This window comes from Monodon monoceros, unplaced genomic scaffold, assembly GCF_005190385.1.
Source record: "Monodon monoceros isolate NGI ecotype Baffin Bay Population unplaced genomic scaffold, NGI_Narwhal_1 Super_Scaffold_22, whole genome shotgun sequence".
NCBI classification, from domain to species: domain Eukaryota; kingdom Metazoa; phylum Chordata; class Mammalia; order Artiodactyla; family Monodontidae; genus Monodon; species Monodon monoceros.
This window is the reverse complement of record NW_021703779.1, coordinates 17,512,698-17,534,614: the sequence shown is the minus strand read 5'-3', so window position 1 is coordinate 17,534,614 and position 21,917 is coordinate 17,512,698. Positions and strand designations below refer to the sequence as shown.

The following is a 21,917-nucleotide window of genomic DNA, read 5'->3' as shown; positions in this document are numbered from 1 at the left end:
CTGCCTAGCTTCAAAAATAAAGTTTGTTCTACATAACTATTAATTTTTTATAAGTAGCTTACAACTGATGGGATATTCCATTGAAGCATTTTATTAAAGAAAGTAAATTCAATAAACAAATGCTAACGGTGATATTACAAATACATCTTGCTCTTAATTATCTTATTGATAGGGGTTAGAAGTTAACTGAGGGCTTCCCTGGTGGTGCAGTGGTTAAGAATCCGCCTGCCAATGCAGGGGACACGGGTTTGAGCCCGGGTCCAGGAAGATCCCACGTGCTGCAGAGCAGCTAAGCCCGTGTGCCACAACTACTGAGCCTGCGCTCTAGATCCTGTTAGCCGCAACTACTGAAGCCCACGTGCCACAACTACTGAAGCCCGTGCTCCGCAACAAGAGAGGCCACCGCGATGAGAAGCCCACGCACCACAATGAAGAGTAGCCCCTACTTGCCGCACCTAGAGAAAGCTCACGCACAGCAACGAAGACCCAACACAGCCAAAAATAAACAAATAAATAAATCTTCTTTTTGTTTTTTTTTAAAGTTAACTGCGTTCCCAAAGGTGTGAGACATTGAAGGCTGGAAGAAAGATATGTTAACTGTGTTCTTGGTACCTTTTCTTGAGGCTTTTGAGTTTTTATTAAATCCTAAACTTGCTAAAAACTTAAACTAGACAGACCTGGTTTGAATGTGACTCATGGAGTAGAGTTTACTTTACAGCCTTGCCATCTATATCAAGACTGGCTTTCAAATTTTGATTAGACAGTCTGGCCAGGTACTTGAATAAAAATGGTTGATAAATGGCTTATAAATACAGTGTTTACACAAAATAACACCTAAGCCTGTAGCTGTAAATACTTAACGTTTATACTGTATAGTTCATGAGATTTTATGATAAATATTTGCCTTTTAGATTATTGATAAAAGCAAGAGAGACCCTACAGAAGAAATTGAAATTCTTCTTCGTTATGGACAACATCCAAACATTATTACTCTAAAGGATGTAAGTAGATTCTTTAACGTAGATCATTTGACTCAGTTGTCTAACTCATATTTGGAATGTTTTCAAATATCATGTGGTAGACAAAGAATTCGATATAGTGAGTAAAAAAAATAAATTAGAGGCCAACATATATAGCATAATTCCAGTTATAGAGAAAAATGTTTAGTTAATTTTTCTGCCTTTAAGAAAAAAAAGTATTACATTATTGCTTTTAATATCAGTATTTACTGGAACACTTGGGTATTAATTACGTTCAGGACTGACAAGTCTCAGGCTCCACAGGCTCCCCAAACTGTCTTCCACAGTACTGCCAGAGAGAGCTGTCCCTTATATCTAACCATGTTACTTCCCTGCCTACAGTTCATGTTCCCCATCACCTCTGGCCCCTGCATTCCTCCATCTGTAGTAGTTTTCACACTTCCTCACACACCCTATGCTCCAGCCATGCTCAAGTATGTACAAATTTTTCTTAACATGCCTCGTTTTCTTCTGCTGCTCTGTCTTTGAATTTATGATTCACTCAACTGAGAATGCCATTTCCCTTTTTTGCCTGGCTAACTACCACACAACTAAGACTTAGCTAAGGCGTTACTTCCTTCAGGAATCCTGCCCTGCCCATCTCCACCCCCCAGACAAGTGAAGTTTCCTTTCCCTGCTACTTATAGCTTTCATCATAACAGAGGTGTTGGCAAAGGGTGCGAACTCCTCAGGCAGCATTAAGTCCTCTCTTGCTCATGGTGCCCACATAGGCTGAAAGGCCGTTTCTGGGTATTGTAGACCAGAAGTGTCATGTAGCCAGCTAAGCCAGAGGACTCCTAAGGTACCTTTCACCTCTGAGGTTCTGTGAATTCCAACGTTTATCCTCCCTTCTCCTTCCTAACTGAAACTCTAATTTCCTCAGAATAATTTATCACTGTTCATTGTTAGAGGAGAATGTTAACTTAGTCCCATTAAATGTTTCACTTAAGTGACTCTTTAATTAATATAACCTCCAAGAATCCAGCCAAGTAAATTAAAAAGGAAATGTAGAAAACACTTTCTCTCAGCCTTTCCTGGGGAACTCCCTAAGCTGTTGCTATTTTTTACATCTTTGCTCCTTCCTTCATTTCAAATTCCAAAGTCTCTAAAATTATCCCCACTTTTGTTACAGCATCTCCAACATTTTTTTAAACTCTTATTTCTATGTCTGTTTCTCCCTACTAGAATAAAAACTTTGAGGGCAGGTACCTTGTTTTCTCCATATTTGGGGCCCTAATACATGGTACCTGTTAGGGAGCTAAGCAAAGGTGTGCAGTAACTCTATGAGAAGAGGGGAATAAAAGGGCCTGAAGTTTAAGGAGAGGGTTATTTCAGTTTGGGATTGCCTAGAGTACAAATCCAAAATTACAGTGAGCTTTCTTTTTCGACATTAGGAGTAAATTGGTATGCTTCTGCGTGGTTGAATGGAATTTCTCTTTGCTACTTAATCTTCCTACTTAGTTCTTGCCACAGCTTGTCTTTCGATTTAATCAAAACCAGAATAATTCTTTGTACTGTATGTATAAATACAGAAGTTCTGCAGTTGCAGAAGTTCCAGGAAAATCACAGCAGCATGTCTTTCTACCAGTCCCTCTCATCATTAGTAGGTAGAAAGATCAAGAGGAACACACCCTAAGAGCAGAAGTTCAGTGCCCCTTCGGATACCATACCCATACTTATTTTGATTGCCATGAGTTAAGGTTCACGGAAGGAAACTAAAGGTTATTTTTCTGACATTCAGTCTCATCAATTCCTATTTTAATATCTTTATGTGTATAAAATTGTTTGCAAATTTTATATCCTTCATTGGTTGTGATAAGTAAAATTTTCCTTGTATATAAAATGAGTTTTAATTTCTCTTTTACTATGCCAAACTGTGTGCTGAGAACATGTAAAGCTTCACATAATTTTTTACATTTTGCTGTTAAATGTTACAGGTATATGATGATGGAAAATATGTGTATGTAGTGACAGAACTTATGAAAGGGGGTGAATTGCTGGATAAAATTCTTAGACAGAAATTTTTCTCTGAACGAGAGGCCAGTGCTGTCCTGTTTACTATAACCAAAACTGTTGAATATCTTCACGCACAAGGGGTAAGTCTTTTTAACGTTTTACATATATACACATACACACACACATATATGTATAATATCTTATAAAATTTGGTATAAAATACCAAATACTCTTTTTCTTACCTTTTCTTTCTTAATGTTTGAGCTGAAATTACAAAGGTAGAAGTTAGTTTATGCCTGTAATGAAAAATATATTAGCTTAATTATCCTACTGTTCTTCCTCTATGTAGACTTCTCCCATTGAGCTTGAAATTCTTTTTTTTCTTTCTTTTTTTAATTTAATTTAATTTAATTTTTTAACTTTTTATTTTATATTGGAGTATAGTTGATTAACAATGTTGTGAGAGTTTCAGGTGTACAGCAAAGTGATTCAGTTATACATATAAATGTATCTGTTCTTTTTCAAATTTTTTTCCCATTTAGGTTGTTATATAATACTGAGCAGAGTTCCCTGTGTTATATAGTAGGTCCTTGATGGTTATCCGTTTTAAATATAGCAGTGTGTACATGTCATGAGCTTGAAGTTCTAGTTTGAAATTTTAGCTTGTTTATAAACATTAAATTTTTATGCTTCCCAAGAAGTGAGTGAGATTTTGTGACCTGGAAGATGTAGCACCGTTTTTGCTAGGCCACTGTGTACTTTTGAGAACTGGGCCCATTTCGAGTTTAGAAGTGAACCAGAGAGTCATGGGTTGTATTCACTTATAAAAGGAAATCCTTCAAACAGATGAGGCCAAATAGCCACCTGGTTTCTGGATGGTGGATGCTTTCCTCCTTTCTTCCTGCATATAGATTTTTAGTAAGTGGCAAAAAAAAATCATATTTTTAAAAGAAGAGAAGTCTGGGAGGGAAGGGGAACAAAGGAGAGATGAGGGGAGGAAGGAAAGGAGGACAGCAGAGGAGTGAAGAGGAATGGGAAGCAAGAAAAGAATAAGAGATCTCTTCTTAAGGAGTTTATTTTCAGTACGTTATTCTCGTTTTCTTTGCCCCTAGAAGCTAACAAATGAAATGTGTTAATTTAATTCTAGAGCTTCTTGACTTGTAGCTGCTCAAGATTGGCCTAGTACTGGGATTGGAAATTGGTAGAACTCAGTTTTCACTGAAGAATTTGTGAGTTTGCAGTCATCTAACTCTTCTATGTTCTTTTCTCAGTGCCTCAGCAGTAATTAGTTATTAAAATGGTCTGGAGAAATAGTGTTCCGGATGTTAGGACCTAAAACTGAGGTTATTGATTAGAACATAGACTCAGAATTTGGTGATGGAGGAAAGACATAAGTCTAATAAGGAGTGTCAGAGAGGCTTATGATAAAAGAAGTATTCAAGTAGGTGATTAAAGGGGGAAAGTAATACAAACTCTAAAGGAATGGTATCTTTTTGTGTTTGTGACTTTGTTACTTGGATATCAAGTAGGCAGTACTTACGTAAATCTGGGAGTTTTTTTTCCTTTTTACTCCTAAAACCCATGCCTGTTCCATTGAGCCTGTCTGTATATGTTTGTTGTATTCATCCATTGTACACGCCATTCCCTCTACTTAGAATGACTACCCCCACTCTTCTGGCTTGTTCATTCTGTTCTTCAGATGTTGGATCAGTTGTTACCTCCTCTAGACACCCTTCCTGACCCGCCCGAGTTATGCCCCATCTCTCACCTATTTATTCTCTGCCTCCCTTACTACTAAGTTCCTAGCATATAAAGGCAAGGATCTTACAGGTCTTGTTCACCAAAGTATCTGCAGCTCCTTGTATAATACCCTGATACATGATACACATTCCATAAATATTTGTTGAACGATGAATAACCTGGAGACAGATATTACTGCTATTTGCATTTTTCCTTAATCCGCTTACTTAATTGGACAAAGAGGGGGAAGGTAAGTACTGTTCTTTCTTCCTCCTCTCCTTGCCCCAGTTCTGTGTTGCAGTTATATTATTACACTGTCAGCATTTTATAATGTTGGGATAATGTAAAGGTTGGTACCCATCATCTTGTTAAGTGCATTGCTTGACAGTTTGTGAATAAATAATTTTCCATAATGGAAATGTATTGTTAATGCACCTCTTTAATTTGTATTTCAATTAGGTGGTTCACAGAGACTTGAAACCTAGCAACATTCTTTATGTGGATGAATCTGGCAATCCAGAATCTATTCGAATTTGTGATTTTGGCTTTGCCAAACAGCTAAGAGCAGAAAATGGTCTTCTCATGACTCCTTGTTATACTGCAAATTTTGTTGCACCAGAGGTAATTGCGAAAGAGTTTGCTTGCAATATTTCAGTATGTTTAAAAACTCATTTACTGTGTTTAATATAGAATAGTTAACAGTTGTTTAATTGAAGAGTTAGTTACTGAGCAAATAATTAGAATAAAATGTCAGCCCTTTTTCTTCTGTTGGTAGTTCATCCTGTCATCAATCCAGTACTACCTATAATGCTTTTCCTGCTCTGACTTCCGTCTTTCTGCATAATCACACATCTATAGCTAACTACTATCACTGACACTTCCGTGCTTGTCAGTGCATGGAGTTAAATGGAAACTAGCTTATTCTTCCCCTTTCCTAACACCCTTCGAATTTCCTGGTTTTGTCACCATCTTCCTTGTATTTCTAAGGCTAAAACACCATGGGCTCTTCTTGTCTTTAGCTGTATAACCAGGTTCCATCTCTTTTATCCCCTGCAACTGGTTCGGGGCTCTTCTGTTCACAGAACTGCCATCCTAGCCCCTGCTTCCCTCACCACACCCCCAGATGACTGCCGCAGCCTAGGTGCGCGTTGCTTCCTTTTGTCGTTCTGTGATCAGTCCACAAAGAAGCTACAAAGCTGCTGAAGTCTTCTTCAAGCACTGCTTTGATCAGGTTGCTTCTTTTCCTAAGAAATTGCAGTTCCCTACTGTAGCAACTCTAAAATCCACTGCCTTGCCCTCAAAATTTCTTGCCTTTTGATTATCACTGTGTAAAAAATTGTAACTACAATAGTTAATCCTAATATAGGGCTTATGTGCCAGTCACATATATTAACGGATTTCATCCTCAGAGATATAATTTATATTTAATAATTCATTCTCATTATAACTTATGTGAGGTGAGTACTTTTATTTGCATTTTATAGGAAACCAGGTGCACAGTGAGGGGGGTGATGTCATTTGCCTGTGGTCAGATCTAGATCTGAGCCCAGGCAACCTGGCTGCAAAGTCTGTGCTTTTACCATGTGCTAGATATTTCACAAAAATTGTAATAGTTGATAATGTTAAGATAGTTGGATCCCCCCTCTGTTTTCCAAACTTTTTGTAATTTTGTTACTTTTTAGATAGAAAAATATTTTTTAAAGATTATTTGAGTCTGTTCTCCCAGAGATACTAGAACTGATGAGGGACAGATTCTTTTCTTCTTTGTCCACATATCCACAGCCTCTGACACACATTGGTGTCCAAGCGTGGCCCCCTAATCCAGCCATCTAATTTTTCCTCATGATTGTTTCCTGCTTCATATAAGCAGTCTGCTTCTTGAAATCACCATGTAGCTTTTATGCCTTGGCACACTGGAATGGTTTTTGGAATGTTTTTTGCTTTAGACCCTGCCTCTAAATTCTCCTTCAGGAAATCTTCAGTGATCATACTGTCCTTAGACCTCTTAACTCTTTGTCTCCTCTTTACCATTTAGTCATCTGGGTTAAAACTTTAAAGTCCTCCTGAAATCTTCCTTCTCTGTTATTTCTCCATATTTAGTCTGTTGCCAAATCCTTTCCATTCTGATTCCTAAATATTGTAGACCCCTTTTCCCTTACCCCATACATCCAATCTTTTTTTTAAAATTTTATCTTGCCGTATAACATACAGTAAGATATCTTTTTTAATGCTTTTCTTTTTAAAAAAATTTATTTTATTTACTTATCTTTGGTTGCATTGGGCCTTCGTTGCTGTGCGCGGGCTTTCTGTAGTTGCGGAGAGCGGGGGCTACTCTTCGTTGCGGTGCACGAGCTTCTCATTGCAGTGGCTCCTCTTGTTTCGGAGCATGGGCTCTAGAGTGCAGGCTTAGTAGTTGTGGCACATGGGCTCAGTAGTTGTGGCTCGCGGGCTCTAGAGCATAGGCTCGGTAGTTGTGGTGTGGCACATGGGCTTAGTTGCTCCGTGGCATGTGGGATCTTCCCGGACCAGGGCTCAAACCCGTGTCCCCTGCATTGGCAGGCAGATTCTTAACCACTGCACCACCAGGGAAGCCCTATACATCCAATCTTTACTAAGTCCTTCCCATTTTATCTTTATGTCTTTTCGCCTTCATGTCCTGCCTTACAAATTGCCTCCTATGAGGTGGCCTGTCTCCATTCTCTCTTCTTGCCAGCATTTCCTCTATGCCTTGAGTTATCTTTCTGGTATACACATCCACTTATTTTATTTTCCTCTTTAATGCTTCAATAACATCTGATTGCCTGCAGGGAAAAAAATCTAGATTACTTAACAAGTTTTTTATAAAAAGCTCTTCAGTGAACTCCCTAGCGGTCCAGTGGTTAGGACTCAGCACTTTCACTGCTGGGGCCCAGGTTTGATCCCTAGTCGGGGAACTAAGATCCCGCAAGCTGTGTGGCGCAGCCAAATAAATAAATAATTTAAAAAGCCTTTAAAAAAGACCTTCAGTCTCTCTAGTATCCCCTGTCTGGAAATCTGGCCACACTGAACTTGCCTGGCACTAAGCAGGCTCTGCTCTCTTGCCTCTGCCCTTTGAGTGTCCTCTGCCCTCCCCCACCTCTTCACTTTGCCTCCTGAATTCTTACTTATGGGCCCAATACAAGCAGGCTGCTCCTAGCTTTCCCTCTCTCCCCATATCAAGAATGAATTGCTTCCTCATCTTTGTACTCATATCCTTTACACATATAGTTTTGTTAGAATACTTATCATGTTGAATTGTTAACTATGTATATGTTTATTTCCTTTGCCAGATTCTGATTTTCTTAAGGAAAACCGTTGTTTTGTATTTGTCACAGTTTTTTTTTCCTTATTGAAGTATAATTGCTTTACCATGGTTTGTTAGTTTCTGCTTTATAACAAAGTGAATCAGCTATACATATACATATATCCCCATATCTCCTCCCTCTTGCGTCTCCCTCCCACCCTCCCTGTCCCACCCCTCTAGGTGGTCACAATGTATTTGTCACAGTTTATGCCTGATAATAGTTGGTGATTATTAAATGCTTGAGTAAATCAAATTATATATATATAAAAGAACAGTTTTGCACTATACCATTTATACTTAGTTATATGTTTTCTTAATTGTTTTATGTTAATCGTTTCTGCAGCCCCATACAATATAAATACATTTAAATAAGAAATTTACCTTCAATTTATTTTTATAGTCCACTGTGTGCCACAGCAGCATTCAGTAAATTAATTTGAATATCAAAATTTAAATTTATACAATTCTCACCTATGAACGTGTCTGACATAGGTCCATGGCCAGAGTCCCAAGCAGTTGTTAGTTCACCGAGAAGGAATAAAGTTTTAAGCTTTAAAATGCCGGGGGCTTCCCTGGTGGCACAGTGGTTAGGAATTCGCCTGCCAATGCAGGGGACACGGGTTCGAGCCCTGGTCCGGGAAGATCCCACATGCCGCGGAGCAACTAAGCCTGTGCGCCACAACTACCGAGCCTGAGCTCTAGAGCCCGTGAGCCACAACTACTGAGCCCATGTGCCACAACTACTGAAGCCCACGCGCCTAGAGCCCGTGCTCCCAACAAGAGAAACCACCACAATGAGAAGCCTGCACACCACAACAAAGAGTAGCCCCCGCTCGTCGCAACCAGAGAAAAGCCCGCTTGCAGCAACGAAGACCCAATGCAGCCAAAAATAAAATAAATAAAATAAGATAACTTTTTAAAAAAAGATTTAAAATGCCAAAAAAAATTTAAATTTATATATATGAATTATTAGTAGTAGAAGGTTCTAGAATAGGATTACTATATTGCCTTGTTTGTTAATCATGTTCTGTTTTTCTTGTGTGCATTGATTTAGGAGATATAATTCAGTTCACAGCCTATCCAAATCTATATAATAAACAGCAGTGTGTTAATACTAATTTTTACTTTTTCTAGGTTTTAAAACGACAAGGCTATGATGCGGCTTGTGATATATGGAGTCTTGGTGTCCTCCTCTATACAATGCTCACTGGGTGAGTATGTACCATATGTTGTAAGCATTTATTTATCAATATTTTGTTTAAATTATCTAGGTTTATTTTTTCAATCTCTATGTTGTAATATCTTTCCTTCCATATTTTCTCATCTTGTTTAATAATACAGTCCTATCTCTCTCTCTCTCTCTCTCTCTCTCTCACACATTTATAGCTATATCATTACTGTTTTCTATAGTGTACTGTTATTAATGTCTTGAGGTCATAAGTTGATTTTTTTCCATATCTTTTTTGTAGTCTAGTTATGTCATAAACATATACTGTTTTTTTGGGTTTTTTTGCGGTACGCGGGCCTCTCACTGCCGTGACCTCCCCCGTTGCGGAGCACAGGCTCCGGACGGGCAGGCTCAGCGGCCATGGCTCACGGGCCCAGCCACTCCGCGGCATGTGGGATCCTCCCGGGCCAGGGCACGAACCCGCGTCCCCTGCATCGGCAGGCGGACCCCCAACCACTGTGCCACCAGGGAAGCCCCATATACTCTTTTAAATATTTTATTCTATAATGTGTCATATCTTATTTATATTATTGTGTATTAAATCTAAATTGATATTTCGTAACTTATATCTTGACCTGGTGCTTTATGAAGCTTCATGTTGTTATTTTTTTACTTTAGTAGGTTTTAATAAAGTATTACATTAAGTGAACTACTTAGAGTACTTTTGGATACTGCAAATAAATATAAAAATTACCAACCAAAAAAGAAGTTTTATTCATTAGCATTTTAATTCTATTATAAATTAGTTACACTCCATTTGCAAATGGCCCTGATGATACACCAGAGGAAATACTGGCACGGATAGGAAGTGGAAAATTCTCACTCAGTGGTGGCTACTGGAATTCTGTTTCAGACACAGCAAAGGTAAGTATGGCTTCCTATTAAAAGCTTTTGAGAAAATAATTTTTCATAATCCCTAGTGAGAAAAAATAATATCAGTTAGAAACTTGTTTATAAAGTTGTATTGAAATGATGTTACCAAATAACTCGAACTCAAAAATTGACCACTAATTTTGTTTCTTTCCCAGAATATATTGGTTTGGCTTTATTATCTATATATCTCAAACTACTTCTTACTGATGAACATGATGAATAATAATGGTGGTGGTCTTCATGATTTGTGTGTCTCCTCTGTGCCTCACACTGCACTTTACCTAAATTATCCCATTTAATCCTCTTAACAACCCTGTAAAATAGGTGGTAGTATCACCATTTCACAGTAGGAAACCAAGGCCCAGAATTCTGGTGTGAACTTATCCTCAGTTATACACCAGGCACACGTGGATGCTCAAAAATAAATAGCTGATTCCAAAGCCCTTGTTCCCTAGAATAACTACACCATTTTCTATTTTTGGTCCATATTACGAAGAAAAGGGTCAATCTTCTTCACAGTAGACAGTAATTTAGTTTTATATGTCTGCTTGAAATCTATTTGGAAAGCCTTTCTCGCTGGAAGACCTGCCATCCCCTGAATAACGCTGATTTGCTTTCTAACCCTGCTCTAGTTTCACTTTTTTTTTTTTTTTAGCTTCACTTTATTTAGAGAAAATTCTTTTTTAAAAAGAAGAGCAAAGTTTTTCATTTCAAAATAAGAAAAACATAGAGGAGATGAGGAAGATACATATTGGTAAAAACTGCTGGCTCATTTTGCTTAGAGGTGGATGCTTGAGTTGAGGTGATTGCATTAGTAAATAGGGTATGTCAGAAATTTTTATAGATACTTTTGGCATAGAGGTGAAGCCTCAGTTGACCAGCTTAATGCCTGTGTAGATAATATTTAGTTTTGTAACTGTATTTAAAGTGATAGGTTAGCCTTTCCCCTTGTTTAACAATAAAATTTTTTAAACCAGATAGTTCATTTTTCTGGGTACTTGTTTACTTTTTTTTTTTTTTTTTTTTTTTTTGCGGTACGCAGGCCTCTCACTGTTGTGGCCTCTCCCGTTATGGAGCACAGGCTCCGGATGCGCAGGTTCAGTGGCCATGGCTCACGGGCCCAGCCGCTCCGCGGCATGTGGGATCTTCCCGGACCGGGACACGAACTCGTGTCCCCTGCATCGGCAGGCGGACTCTCAACCACTGCGCCACCAGGGAGGCCCCTTGTTTACTTTTTAATTCATGTATTGGGTACCTACAATGTGCTTAATAAGTGAAGGCTCCAGGGATAAAAGATGTGACTCAGATGGAATTCCTGATCTCAGACAGCTCACAGTCTAGTTGGGAGATAGCCAGAAATATACAGTACAGTGTCACATGTGCTGTTACAATGCTCTGTTTTGTATGCTAAAGAAGTTCACAGATGATGCTTGATCAGAAAGATTTCAGGGAAAGCTTTCCAGAAGCAATGAAGGGATTCGCCACACAGCTTTGGGAAGCAGAAGGATGTAGTCCATCCCAGGCTGAGGGATCAGCCCATGCATGGTCCTGATGGAATGGGAATGGCAGAATGCCTCCAGGGCAGGGCAAGGAGTTTGGTATGACTAGTACCAGGTACACGTGAGAGGGTAGCCGATGAACCCCAATTATGGAAGGCTTTGTCGATCATGCTCAAGATTTGGAGTTTACTCTAAGTATTGGGGAACTGTTGAAAAATACTAAGCATTGTAGTGATCAGATTTTCCTTTTTCAAGGTCACTCTGTGAAGTAGTAGTTCTTATCCATTGGAGTCCACCACAAACTTTGTCACGATCGGTTGTCAAGCATATCAAGTAATGTTACCGTAGAAAATATCAGAGTTTACATACTGCCTGCTTTTTTTAATAAGTTAAAGCAAGTCGAGGTTATCTCTATAATTTTTATAATTTGGTTCTCATTCACTTGCATTTTATTATGCTTTTTTGAGTGCAAGGCAGGTGAGGATGAGATACAAATAGAGCACAAAAAATTGCATCCAACTCACAGCCTATCTTATGAATGCCATGTGATTACTAATAACGTTTGCTAATTTGTCCAGTTAAGACCTGTGATTACAAGTATAATGTAATACGGTGAACACCCACAAAATTGGGAAGTAGAAAAAAAAAATAACTCTAATCTTTGAGGGGAGCATTTAGAGCCCTCAAGTTAATTCCTGTTATTGGACAGTTAAGTACTGCTTTTCAGCATTACCAATAGCACAAAAACGTCTTAAGTAGCTGAAAATTACTTATAAATAAATCCACAAAAAATGTAGAAAACTCAGAATATCTGAGGGAAAAAAAGAGCCAAAGTCCTTAAAGATACATAAAATGTGGTAAATTTACCCTTTGTAATACACCAAAATTACTGTTACTCAGGGAGGAGAAAACAAAGACCTAAGTTTTTGCTTTTTTTTAAACAAATTGTCATATTGAGTAAATTGCTTTGCACCCAAAGGTCTGCTAGTGGGAAAAAATAGTGTCATAGAAGCCAAGGAAGAATACTCAGCAGGATCAGGTGCTATAGAAAAACAAAGGTTTAAGTTTATTTTATTGTTCTTTTTCCCATTGTAGGACCTGGTGTCAAAGATGCTTCATGTGGACCCTCATCAGAGACTGACTGCTGCCCTTGTGCTCAGACATCCTTGGATCGTCCACTGGGACCAACTGCCGCAATACCAACTAAACAGACAGGACGCACCGCATCTAGTCAAGGTGAGCGGCCCATTTGGGCACTGTGTGCCACATGTCCTCCAGGAGAGACTATGAGATGCCCTCTCTGTACCACAGCACCTTGCCCTTTCACTTTGCCTCTCAACCTGCATCCAGTTCTTGTGTGGGAATCTCTTACAGTGGGTGATTTAGAAAAGAAAAAATCAAGGCATGCCAAAATAGCATAATAAAACCAGTTTAGGAATGATTTCTGAATTTATCAATCAGATAAACTTTATGGATTTCCTAACCTTTCTTTGTACCTGTCTTTCTTACGCACAACCCAAAGCAGACTCTTGGAGGTTGTCAGCAGTGGCAAAATACAAATTCTAAAACAGCATGCCTTGCTGACTCTCATGGTAAAGGATTGCAAAGGAAAAACAAATTTAATAGTCCTGAGAAAAGTAAGGACTGCTTGTTATGAGCCCGCCTGTGTCCTCTCTCATTGATAATTTCAACCTCCCACATTGGCCTCTTCAGTTTTCGTTAAATCAGAGGATTTGACCTGTGTGGTTATTTTCATTATGAGCCTAATAAAAATCTATATAAATTTGCATATGAAGAAAATATCTGGGAAAAAATCATTTCATATTCTGTGTACAGGTGACTACCCATTGTCATTATTTGTGACCTTTCTTTCCTGTTTTCAGGGTGCCATGGCAGCTACATACTCTGCTTTAAACCGTAATCAGTCACCAGTTTTGGAACCAGTAGGCCGCTCTACTCTTGCTCAGCGGAGAGGTATTAAAAAAATCACCTCTACAGCCCTGTGAAGTGACCTCAGTGAGATATTTGGTACCATGGTGTAAGCTGATAGCACAAGTTCTGGCGACAGGTAGCACATATCTGAGAGACACCTGCAGGCACACACTGTCCCAGCTGGTACCCATAATGCTGCTGCTCCTGCTGCTCTCCCGCTTTCGTCTCTTCTCGCTTTAAATGATTGTTAGCAGGTTAGATTTTCCTGGAGCTTCGGCTGAATTGAAAATGGAAACATGATGAAGATATATTCACTGAATCAACAAGAAGAATAATGAACATATGAATACCACCTAAAAATACACTGAATAAAGTACTCTACACCACATAGCATTATTTTTATAGGAGATATTTCATGTCCCTTAAATATTCTTTGTTAGTTATAGGGATGGACAGTTTATGTTAAGCACTTAGCTTAAACAATCCGTTTATATTAGCACTGTATCCCTTGTGCCATCCAACATTTTGTATGTTTTTGTAAACAGTTCATATACAGTACATTTCTGTACTGCTTTCTTTAATGTATACATGCCTTGTTTAACTTGGAATCTATTATTAATCAATTGACTATGAATTCTGGTTAAATAGTTCACCTGGATTAACGGTATTGTTGGACAGCCCTAAAAATGGCCAGATTGTAGAACAGCTGTTGAATGTAATACTTCCAAAATGTACATATCTTTCCCCATGTCTGTTTCACTGGTTCGTTCGTTTGTTTCTTAAAGTCAGGTGCTCTGTCAGGCTAACCTAGAGAGCTGTTATGGTAAAGAAAGTTATCATATGTGTGTGGTATGACATCAAGAGTACACCTGTGAAGTTAGTCCATATACTTTGCAACTCCTTAGGGTCTTTTTTCCTTTATTAAGGAAGTAGTCCTTGCACTTTTAATCTTAAATAGTATCCATTCTTAGTAGTTGACATAAATTTGGGATTTTTCCCAATATACATCAAAGGCCTTTAAGAGGCATGGTGAAGAGACTGGCGAAGGAAAATTTAGCAACAGGTCATTGAAGTCCCATTGAATATTTCATGTTTAAATAGATCAAATTGCAGAATTTAGCATATGAATAACAGGATACCTGTTCTTATATACCTGCAGGAAAAGTATGCTTTTTTGGGGAAAAAAAGTAAATCATAATGAATTCTATCCCATTAAGATGTTCTATATTAAACACTAATTTGAATGTAATAAAGGCCACAGGCCTCTCTATGAAATTGGACTTAAACTTTCTTATTCTAGGGAATAAAACATTCTTGATCAAACAATCATAGCTGAGGTAGGCTAAGTGAATGTTCAGCATTGAGTGTTTTCTGAATTCCTCCTGATGATTTATAGCCATATAATGCTTTTCTTTTTTTTTTAATTTTTATTGGAGTATAGTTGATTTACAGTGTTGTGTTAGTTTCATATAATGCTTTCTTTAACTTCAGAAATGATCACTTTTCATAATGGTCACTGGATCTGCTTAGATTAGAGTATTCATTATCTACATCTAATTTGTTAGTTTCCACAATATCATTAAAGAAACTTCTGCATCCATTATTACCTGTATCTTTGCCAAGCTACCTAGCATACATCAATATGTAATATGAAAAACATATGAGCAAGGAAAAGGTGATTTAACTTATCTCATCAAGAATGTGCCTGAACAGATCTTTCCTAGTCATGTACTAAGTCATTTACATCAGAACTCTTTTTTTCCGCCAGAAGCTTTAAATCTTCCCCTGAGAGTACAAAGCCAGGAAAGCATGGTTTATCTAAATATCTTGGAAGCCGCTCGTTATTCCTTAATTTCTCCTCTGTGCAATTAAAGGGAAAGAGAAAATCTATCATGCCTTTTGCCCAAGTGACACAAAATGATTATTGCATAGAAAGCAAATGTAAGTTTATCTTCTAAATAAAAAATGTATAGGAGGAGGGATTTCAGAAGATCTAGATGGAGAAAGTTTTTAAATATTCTTGAGTATATGGATGCTAACTATTAACAGCTGCTTTCCAATGCCTGGAAAGAAAGCTTTGTTTTTCTTTCTCCTCTATTAAGTGTTCCCAACCATGGTCATCCCAAATTCTTGTCACTTTTAAAATGTTAATGTAACTCTAGGCAGAAAAAAGATAGCATTTTCAGATTTTTGACACTAACACTATTCCATAAGTGCTTAGGTGTATTGCCCATCATCGTCTTTTAGAACCAGAAGTAAATGTGTAAATGCTTTTAAATTATCTAGTCCAACTTTCTCATATTGCAGGTAAAGAACCTGAGACCCAAAGCAAAGACTAGAATCCTTAACTTCCCTTTCAGTTTTTTTCCCTCATAACACCGTGCTGCCTTCCCGTTGTATTATCACTCGACCACAGACTGAGCTGTTCAAAAACTATATATTTCCTGGGGCAGTCCTCTACTGGTATATGAATGCCTTCTTTGCCTAGTACAGCTGCCAGTTTTATTGGAGAAAAGAAAGTTATATGTTCACAAAACTGAAGGCTTTCTGCCTAAAAAGCAGTTCATGAGTATAATTTATTTCATCTGTGATTCTGGTGTTCCTATTGCCTTTGACAGAGCAGACAAACTTGGCCAACAATGTGCTCTAAATGTAATGCTTGTGCTGGGATAACCTTTCCATTAATTTCTCCAAGTCCAGTTCCTCCTGGCCCCTATAGTTGTGGTAGTGAGGCCCTTTCCCAGTTAGTCCTGCTGGTTACCAGGGCTTCTCCCAGGAGGTTTTATTTCAATCTGAAAGATATTTCAATATGAAAGAAGGAACTAAACTATCAGGCCACCTTTACAAACCTCCTCTTAGCTTATAATCCACAATAATATCCAGAATGGTAGACTTAACATTACCAAGCACGTACTGGAAAATATGGATCACACTACCATGTGTTTTCTAGCTTCCCTTTCAAGTGATGATGCTAAATTAAGGTAAGTTTTTTGTCCTTTTAAGCCGTCGTATAAGTAAGTCATTTCAGCTCCTAATTTATAGATACGTCTTCTTTCTAAGTACAATAGACCCTTCACTTTAACAGATCTGATATGGATTCATTTATTCACAAGCAACCCCAAAAGTCCAAAAATATAATAATTTTGACAGGGCACAGAATCAAGATGCTGTGAGGCTGGAGACTGACGTGTGGGAAAAGTCACTTAGTGAGTATCTGGAGAGGGTGTGGTGTGTATGCAGTAGAGATTCTACATTTCACACACAGTGGGCTGCAAAGAGCAGGTTTGGGCCAACCATTTCCCAACTATTTTTAAGAAGTGGTTGCTGTTGGGACCAGGGGACATCTTGGGAGGTGGGGCTAGCCTGTTAGCTGTGCCCTGTACCCTCAGCCCAGGAAAGGTTTCATGAATGGGCAGCATGGGTTGGGTAAGAAAGAGGCTGGGGTACGTCTAGCCTCAGGTGAGAGCAGAAAAGCGTTCAAGATTTGGGGGCTTGGTATAGATGTGCATCACCATGAAAGTCAGCAATACACATTTCAACATGGCTTTGATTTTCTCTACTTCCTGGCCTTTATAAATGAGCTAAAATTTTTCAGCCTTCTTTACTATTGAGAATTCTCTCTTATGGTGGTATCCAGCATTTGAGATTTATGAAGGCATTAGGACAGATATCTCAGGAATGTAAATGGTCAGAAAAGGTCTGCTTTCTGTGATGAACACATATGATGGGTTCCATGGCTGCCCTTGGTGCTTAAACCAGGAGGTTTCAATCCAGTCCTAGAGTTCTGTCCCTCCGAAAGGTCCAACTCCATGTGACTAACAAACTGGATGTATACTTTGAGCCTTATTTAATTCACAGATAAGTTGACTTAACTCAGCATTTTTATTTCAATTAATGAAAATAGTCCTCTTTTCACCTCCAGATTGCTTACATTTTGCTGGTCTCCCCAAGTGACCATTGGTGGAGACCAGTTAATGAAGGAATGAAACTCGCTTTCTTGGGAGTGTGGTCTTCTGCAGAGCCACGCTTAACCACTTTTTCTAGTGAAGAATCTACAGAATGATAATAACTAAACATGGATGGCCAAGAAGAATTTGTATCTACAGTGCGCTTTATGTATTTTTGACACTGCTGTATTCTGTGTGATCGAGTGACTTGTAACTGGTTCCAATGTGACTGTTTGCAAAGAATTCTAGTAACTAAGTCGACTTAATTTTCTTAAGCCTTGTATTACTATCAGTCTCACATTTACCACTTTGATTCCAGTCTTTTAACTGTTCATACCAGGGCATATCAAGGGTTGGGATGAGAGCCTACTTCCTACCTCTTAAGGCACTTTCCTCATTATTTTGCCATATAACCTTGAAGTGCATGATAAGCTGTTTAAATGTCCATGACTTCTCCCAGAGCAACTAGCAAAGTATATGACATTGAATAGAGATTAGTGGAAAGGAAAATTTAGAGACTAAGTTCAGAGGTGCAAACCTCAAGAAAACCTCTTTAGAGCACATACCATTTGAGTACAATGTATGTAAACGTACGTGAGAAGAGAGTCGCTATAATAGTCCTCTCTGAGTAGATTAGTTCAATATCTAATGGAAGTGAAAATCTTTACTCCTATTATCACTATAGTACTGAGTGAACTGTATACTGAGTTTTTCAAACAAGTACTTAAAATAGAACTTAAATACAAAGCAAGGGCATAAGGATAAAGGTTTTGGTTTGCGTTTCTCTAAGTGTAGTTTACCATCTAAGGCTTTGTTTTTTAATTTTCAAAAAAAGCTTCAAGGTATTGCCATTCCTTAGCATCCTTAATGATTATGGGTGATGAGTTTTTAACTCTTAAAATTATATACCTGTATTATGTTTATCTTAACTCTTACCCTAAGCAAAAGGGAAGGTGTACACCTAAGGGATGTAATTATTTTGCATTTTTGGCCATGGGTGGGAAAGGGATGGGTATCTACTTAAACAGTTTTTAAAAAAGAAAAAAATCACAAATATTTTTCTACTATTATATATGATTTTACTTTATACTAGTTTCTCTCTAGTAAGGCATGCCAGAAGCCCAAGGCACCATATCATGAGTTCATATGTATTGTACCTTTTATTGGTGGTTAAATCGCATCAGATGCTTGGCCCTGCTGCCATAATTACGAAATGCTTGTAAAGGATTAAATATCACTGAATAAATTGTTTTACTTAAGAGTCTAATCTGGGAAGTTTTCAAATCATACTATTAATGTGTAATCAAAGCTCTTTCAGATGTATCCATGAATAATCCTGGAACAATATTGCTTGTATTCCTGTCACAGAACAGGTTTTGTAATCTTTAAAAGAAATGAAAATTTATATAATAAAGTTTCAAATAAATTCATGTATGTCCCTTTATGAGATTATTTCAATTATATGACTGTTAATCCTTCATATTATCAAATTATTCTATCTGAAGTATACATTTATCAAATTGGATTGATAGACCTTAAAACAGGAATGTTTCTGAGTTAATAAGAAGTGCAAAATAATTTTTCTATGCAAAGTCTTGGTTAACCCAAAGAGTTTGTCAAATCAGACTCATATCAGTCGTAGATCGTAGCCAATACCAAATTTGATTAATGATTTAAAGGATACAGGGCGATCCCTAGGCACAGGTGAAACAGTCTTCTCTTGGAGAAGTCCAGCATTACCAGGCTTAGCTCCACACTGCCCTTTTTCTCCCTCATTACGGTGCATTTTGAATTGAAAATGAAAGGACAGTTTCCTTCTGGGCAGTGTTTTCAGAGACATTGTATAAACAAAGGGAATCATTTGGTTTTGCATCGTCCTCTTTTTATACCTCATTAATTACACAATTTAAATGATGAGCCCCATTCTCCAGCCAACCATGCCTCATAAATTCATAAATTCCAGGTTTTACAATAAGCCATCTCTATAGACCAAGTGCGTCTTGCTACAAGCTTTTGAGAGAGAAGAATTTTTCATTTTCTTTCCGCTAGTAAATATTATTAGCACTTTTAAAATGGAAATTTGGGGAATTCCCTGGAGGTCCAGTGGTTAGGACTCCAAGCTTCCACTGCAGGGGACCCGTTTTTGATCCCTGGTCAGGGAACTAAGATCCCCGCAAGCTGCGTGGCACAGCCAAAATAAATAAAATGAAAATTTGATTGAGGTCTTGATTCCTGGTAGAGAGGGAATGGGTTGTAGGCCTGCAGCTAGCCCTTTTCTTCACAGTTGACATTTTTAGTAGTTTTATACTATGATGGTGCATTAGTCTGTTAGGACTGCCACAGCAAAATACCACAGACTGGGTGGCTTAAAAAACAGAAACTTATTTTCTCACTGTTCTGGAGTCTAAAAGTCCAAGATCAAGGTGCTGGCCAGGTTGTGTTCTTCTGAGGCCTCTCTTGTTGGTTGATCACCTGAACTATCTCAGGAACACCCTGAATTTCCTTACATCCTTGCCTTTATACTGCATCCACTGAGCAGTAACTATGTTGGAAGAAACCATACAATTATGCAAAAGGATACCACTGCAGATTTATGTTATCCGATCTCAGCTAAGCTCTCAGTATCGTTTGTCAATTATTTTGTTTTTTCCTTGGACAGACCCATTTTCCCATTTCTTTTTTTTTTTTTTTTTTTTTTGCGGTACGCGGGCCTCTCACTGTTGTGGCCTCTCCCGTTGCAGAGCACAGGCTCCGGACGCGCAGGCTCAGCGGCCATGGCTCACAGGCCCAGCCGCTCCACGGCATGTGGGATCTTCCCTGACCGGGGCACGAACCCGTGTCCCCTGCATCGGCAGGCGGACTCTCAACCACTGCGCCACCAGGGAAGCCCTCCCATTTCTTTTTTTTAAACAGCTTTATTGAGATATAATTTACATACCGTAAAGTTTACCCATTTAAAGTTTTTTAGTATATTTACAGAGTTGTGTGACTATTATCATCTAATTTTAGAACATTCTCATCATCCCATAAAGAAACTTTGTACCGTAGTCAGAGCCACCATTGTCTTTTGCTTGGACTATTTCGGGTAGCCTCCTGCATGGTGTCTGTTTCCTCCCTTGCCCCTCTACAGTCTATTCTTAACACAGAAGCAAAAATGATCTGTTCAAAACCTACTAAGGATTATAACAAGTGATCTGGTCTCCCTACCTCTCTGATCTCATCTCCCCAAGCTCCCCTAGCCACATGGGCCTTCTTGCTGTTTCTTGAATATGCCAAGCATGCTCCCACTCAGGGTCTTTGTCCTTGCTGTTCCCTCTGCCTAGAACACATTTCCCCCAGATGTCCCCATGACTCACCTCCTTCAAAATGATTCTGATGATCAGTCATGTTTGGGAGCCATCCTGTAACAGAGAAATGAAGCCTGATTTTTTTTCTCCTTTGGTGTTTTATATTGGGTAATTGACAGAGACTTTTGATTTTTAAATATTTAAACTTCAAATATTTGGAATCTGATTACTTGCCACGTGCTAGGCACAATTACTGAACACTTGAATGCATTATATCAATTTAATTCCCACGACAACCCAAAATGGTAAGTTCTATTCATACACCCAATTTAAAGATGAAAAAAACTGAGCCTTATAAATAGGTTAAGTAACTTGTCCAAGATCATATAGTAATAAGTTGCTGCAGAGCTGAATTTGAACTGGGTCTCTCTAACTCCAAAGCCCAAGTTCACAATTACTTGGCCTGGAAGTAAAATTTAAATAAATTTTATAGCTATCCTTTCATCCTCAATCGTGTAAACTGCAAAATACTGCAGATGGAAAGAGAAGCCCGGATCTTTCCATTTCCTCTAAGAAGTGCATCTGTCATTGGTTTGTCATCCTCAACTCTTAATAATGTTTTGGGCTGGACACTGCTTTGTTTAGGGGTGACGGGCCTGTACTGTGCACTGTAGGATGTTTAGCAGCACCCCTGGCCTCTGCCCACGAGATGCCAGCAACAAGCCTTCCTTCCCCAGATGTGACAACCAGAAGTGTCTCCAGACACTGTCAAATGTCCCTGGTAGAGAACCACTTTGACAATTGTACTTTATTTCTCTGTCACTTAGGTATGTCCACCTCCTTAGAAAATGTTGAAATGCTAATGTTTTCAGAAAGGTGATTTATTTAAAATAAGCTTACTTAAAAATAAAGCTATTCATCCTGCATAGTCAGCTGTATTAGCTTGCTGAAGTTACCATAAACAAAGTACCACAGACTGGGTGGCTTAAACAACAAAACTTTATTTCCTCACAGTTCTGAAGGCTACCAATCTGAGATCAAGGTGTCCGCAGTGTTAGTCTCTTTTGAGGTCTCTCTCCTGGGCTTCTAGGATGGCCGCCTTCTTACTCATGCG

At 38.5% G+C, this 21,917-nt stretch overlaps 1 protein-coding gene across 11 annotated transcripts in view; it reads left to right on the top strand.

Moving 5' to 3' along the window:
• The window catches only part of RPS6KA3 (ribosomal protein S6 kinase A3), a 110,632-nt gene extending 91,730 nt beyond the window's left edge, over positions 1-18,902 (top strand). For 9 of the 11 annotated variants that reach the window (XM_029240336.1, XM_029240328.1, XM_029240325.1 and 6 more), the window contains 7 exons: positions 912-1,001; positions 2,957-3,115; positions 5,175-5,336; positions 9,172-9,248; positions 10,012-10,129; positions 12,733-12,873; positions 13,521-14,219. In XM_029240336.1, the coding sequence (XP_029096169.1) occupies positions 912-1,001; positions 2,957-3,115; positions 5,175-5,336; positions 9,172-9,248; positions 10,012-10,129; positions 12,733-12,873; positions 13,521-13,643 (870 nt within the window). In that variant the 3' untranslated portion in view covers positions 13,644-14,219. Of the gene's footprint in view, positions 1-911; positions 1,002-2,956; positions 3,116-5,174; positions 5,337-9,171; positions 9,249-10,011; positions 10,130-12,732; positions 12,874-13,520; positions 14,318-17,491 lie in introns of those variants that run through there. The other 2 variants (XM_029240327.1, XM_029240329.1) reach the window with 2 other exon arrangements.
• The last annotated feature ends 3,015 nt before the right edge of the window (positions 18,903-21,917 follow it).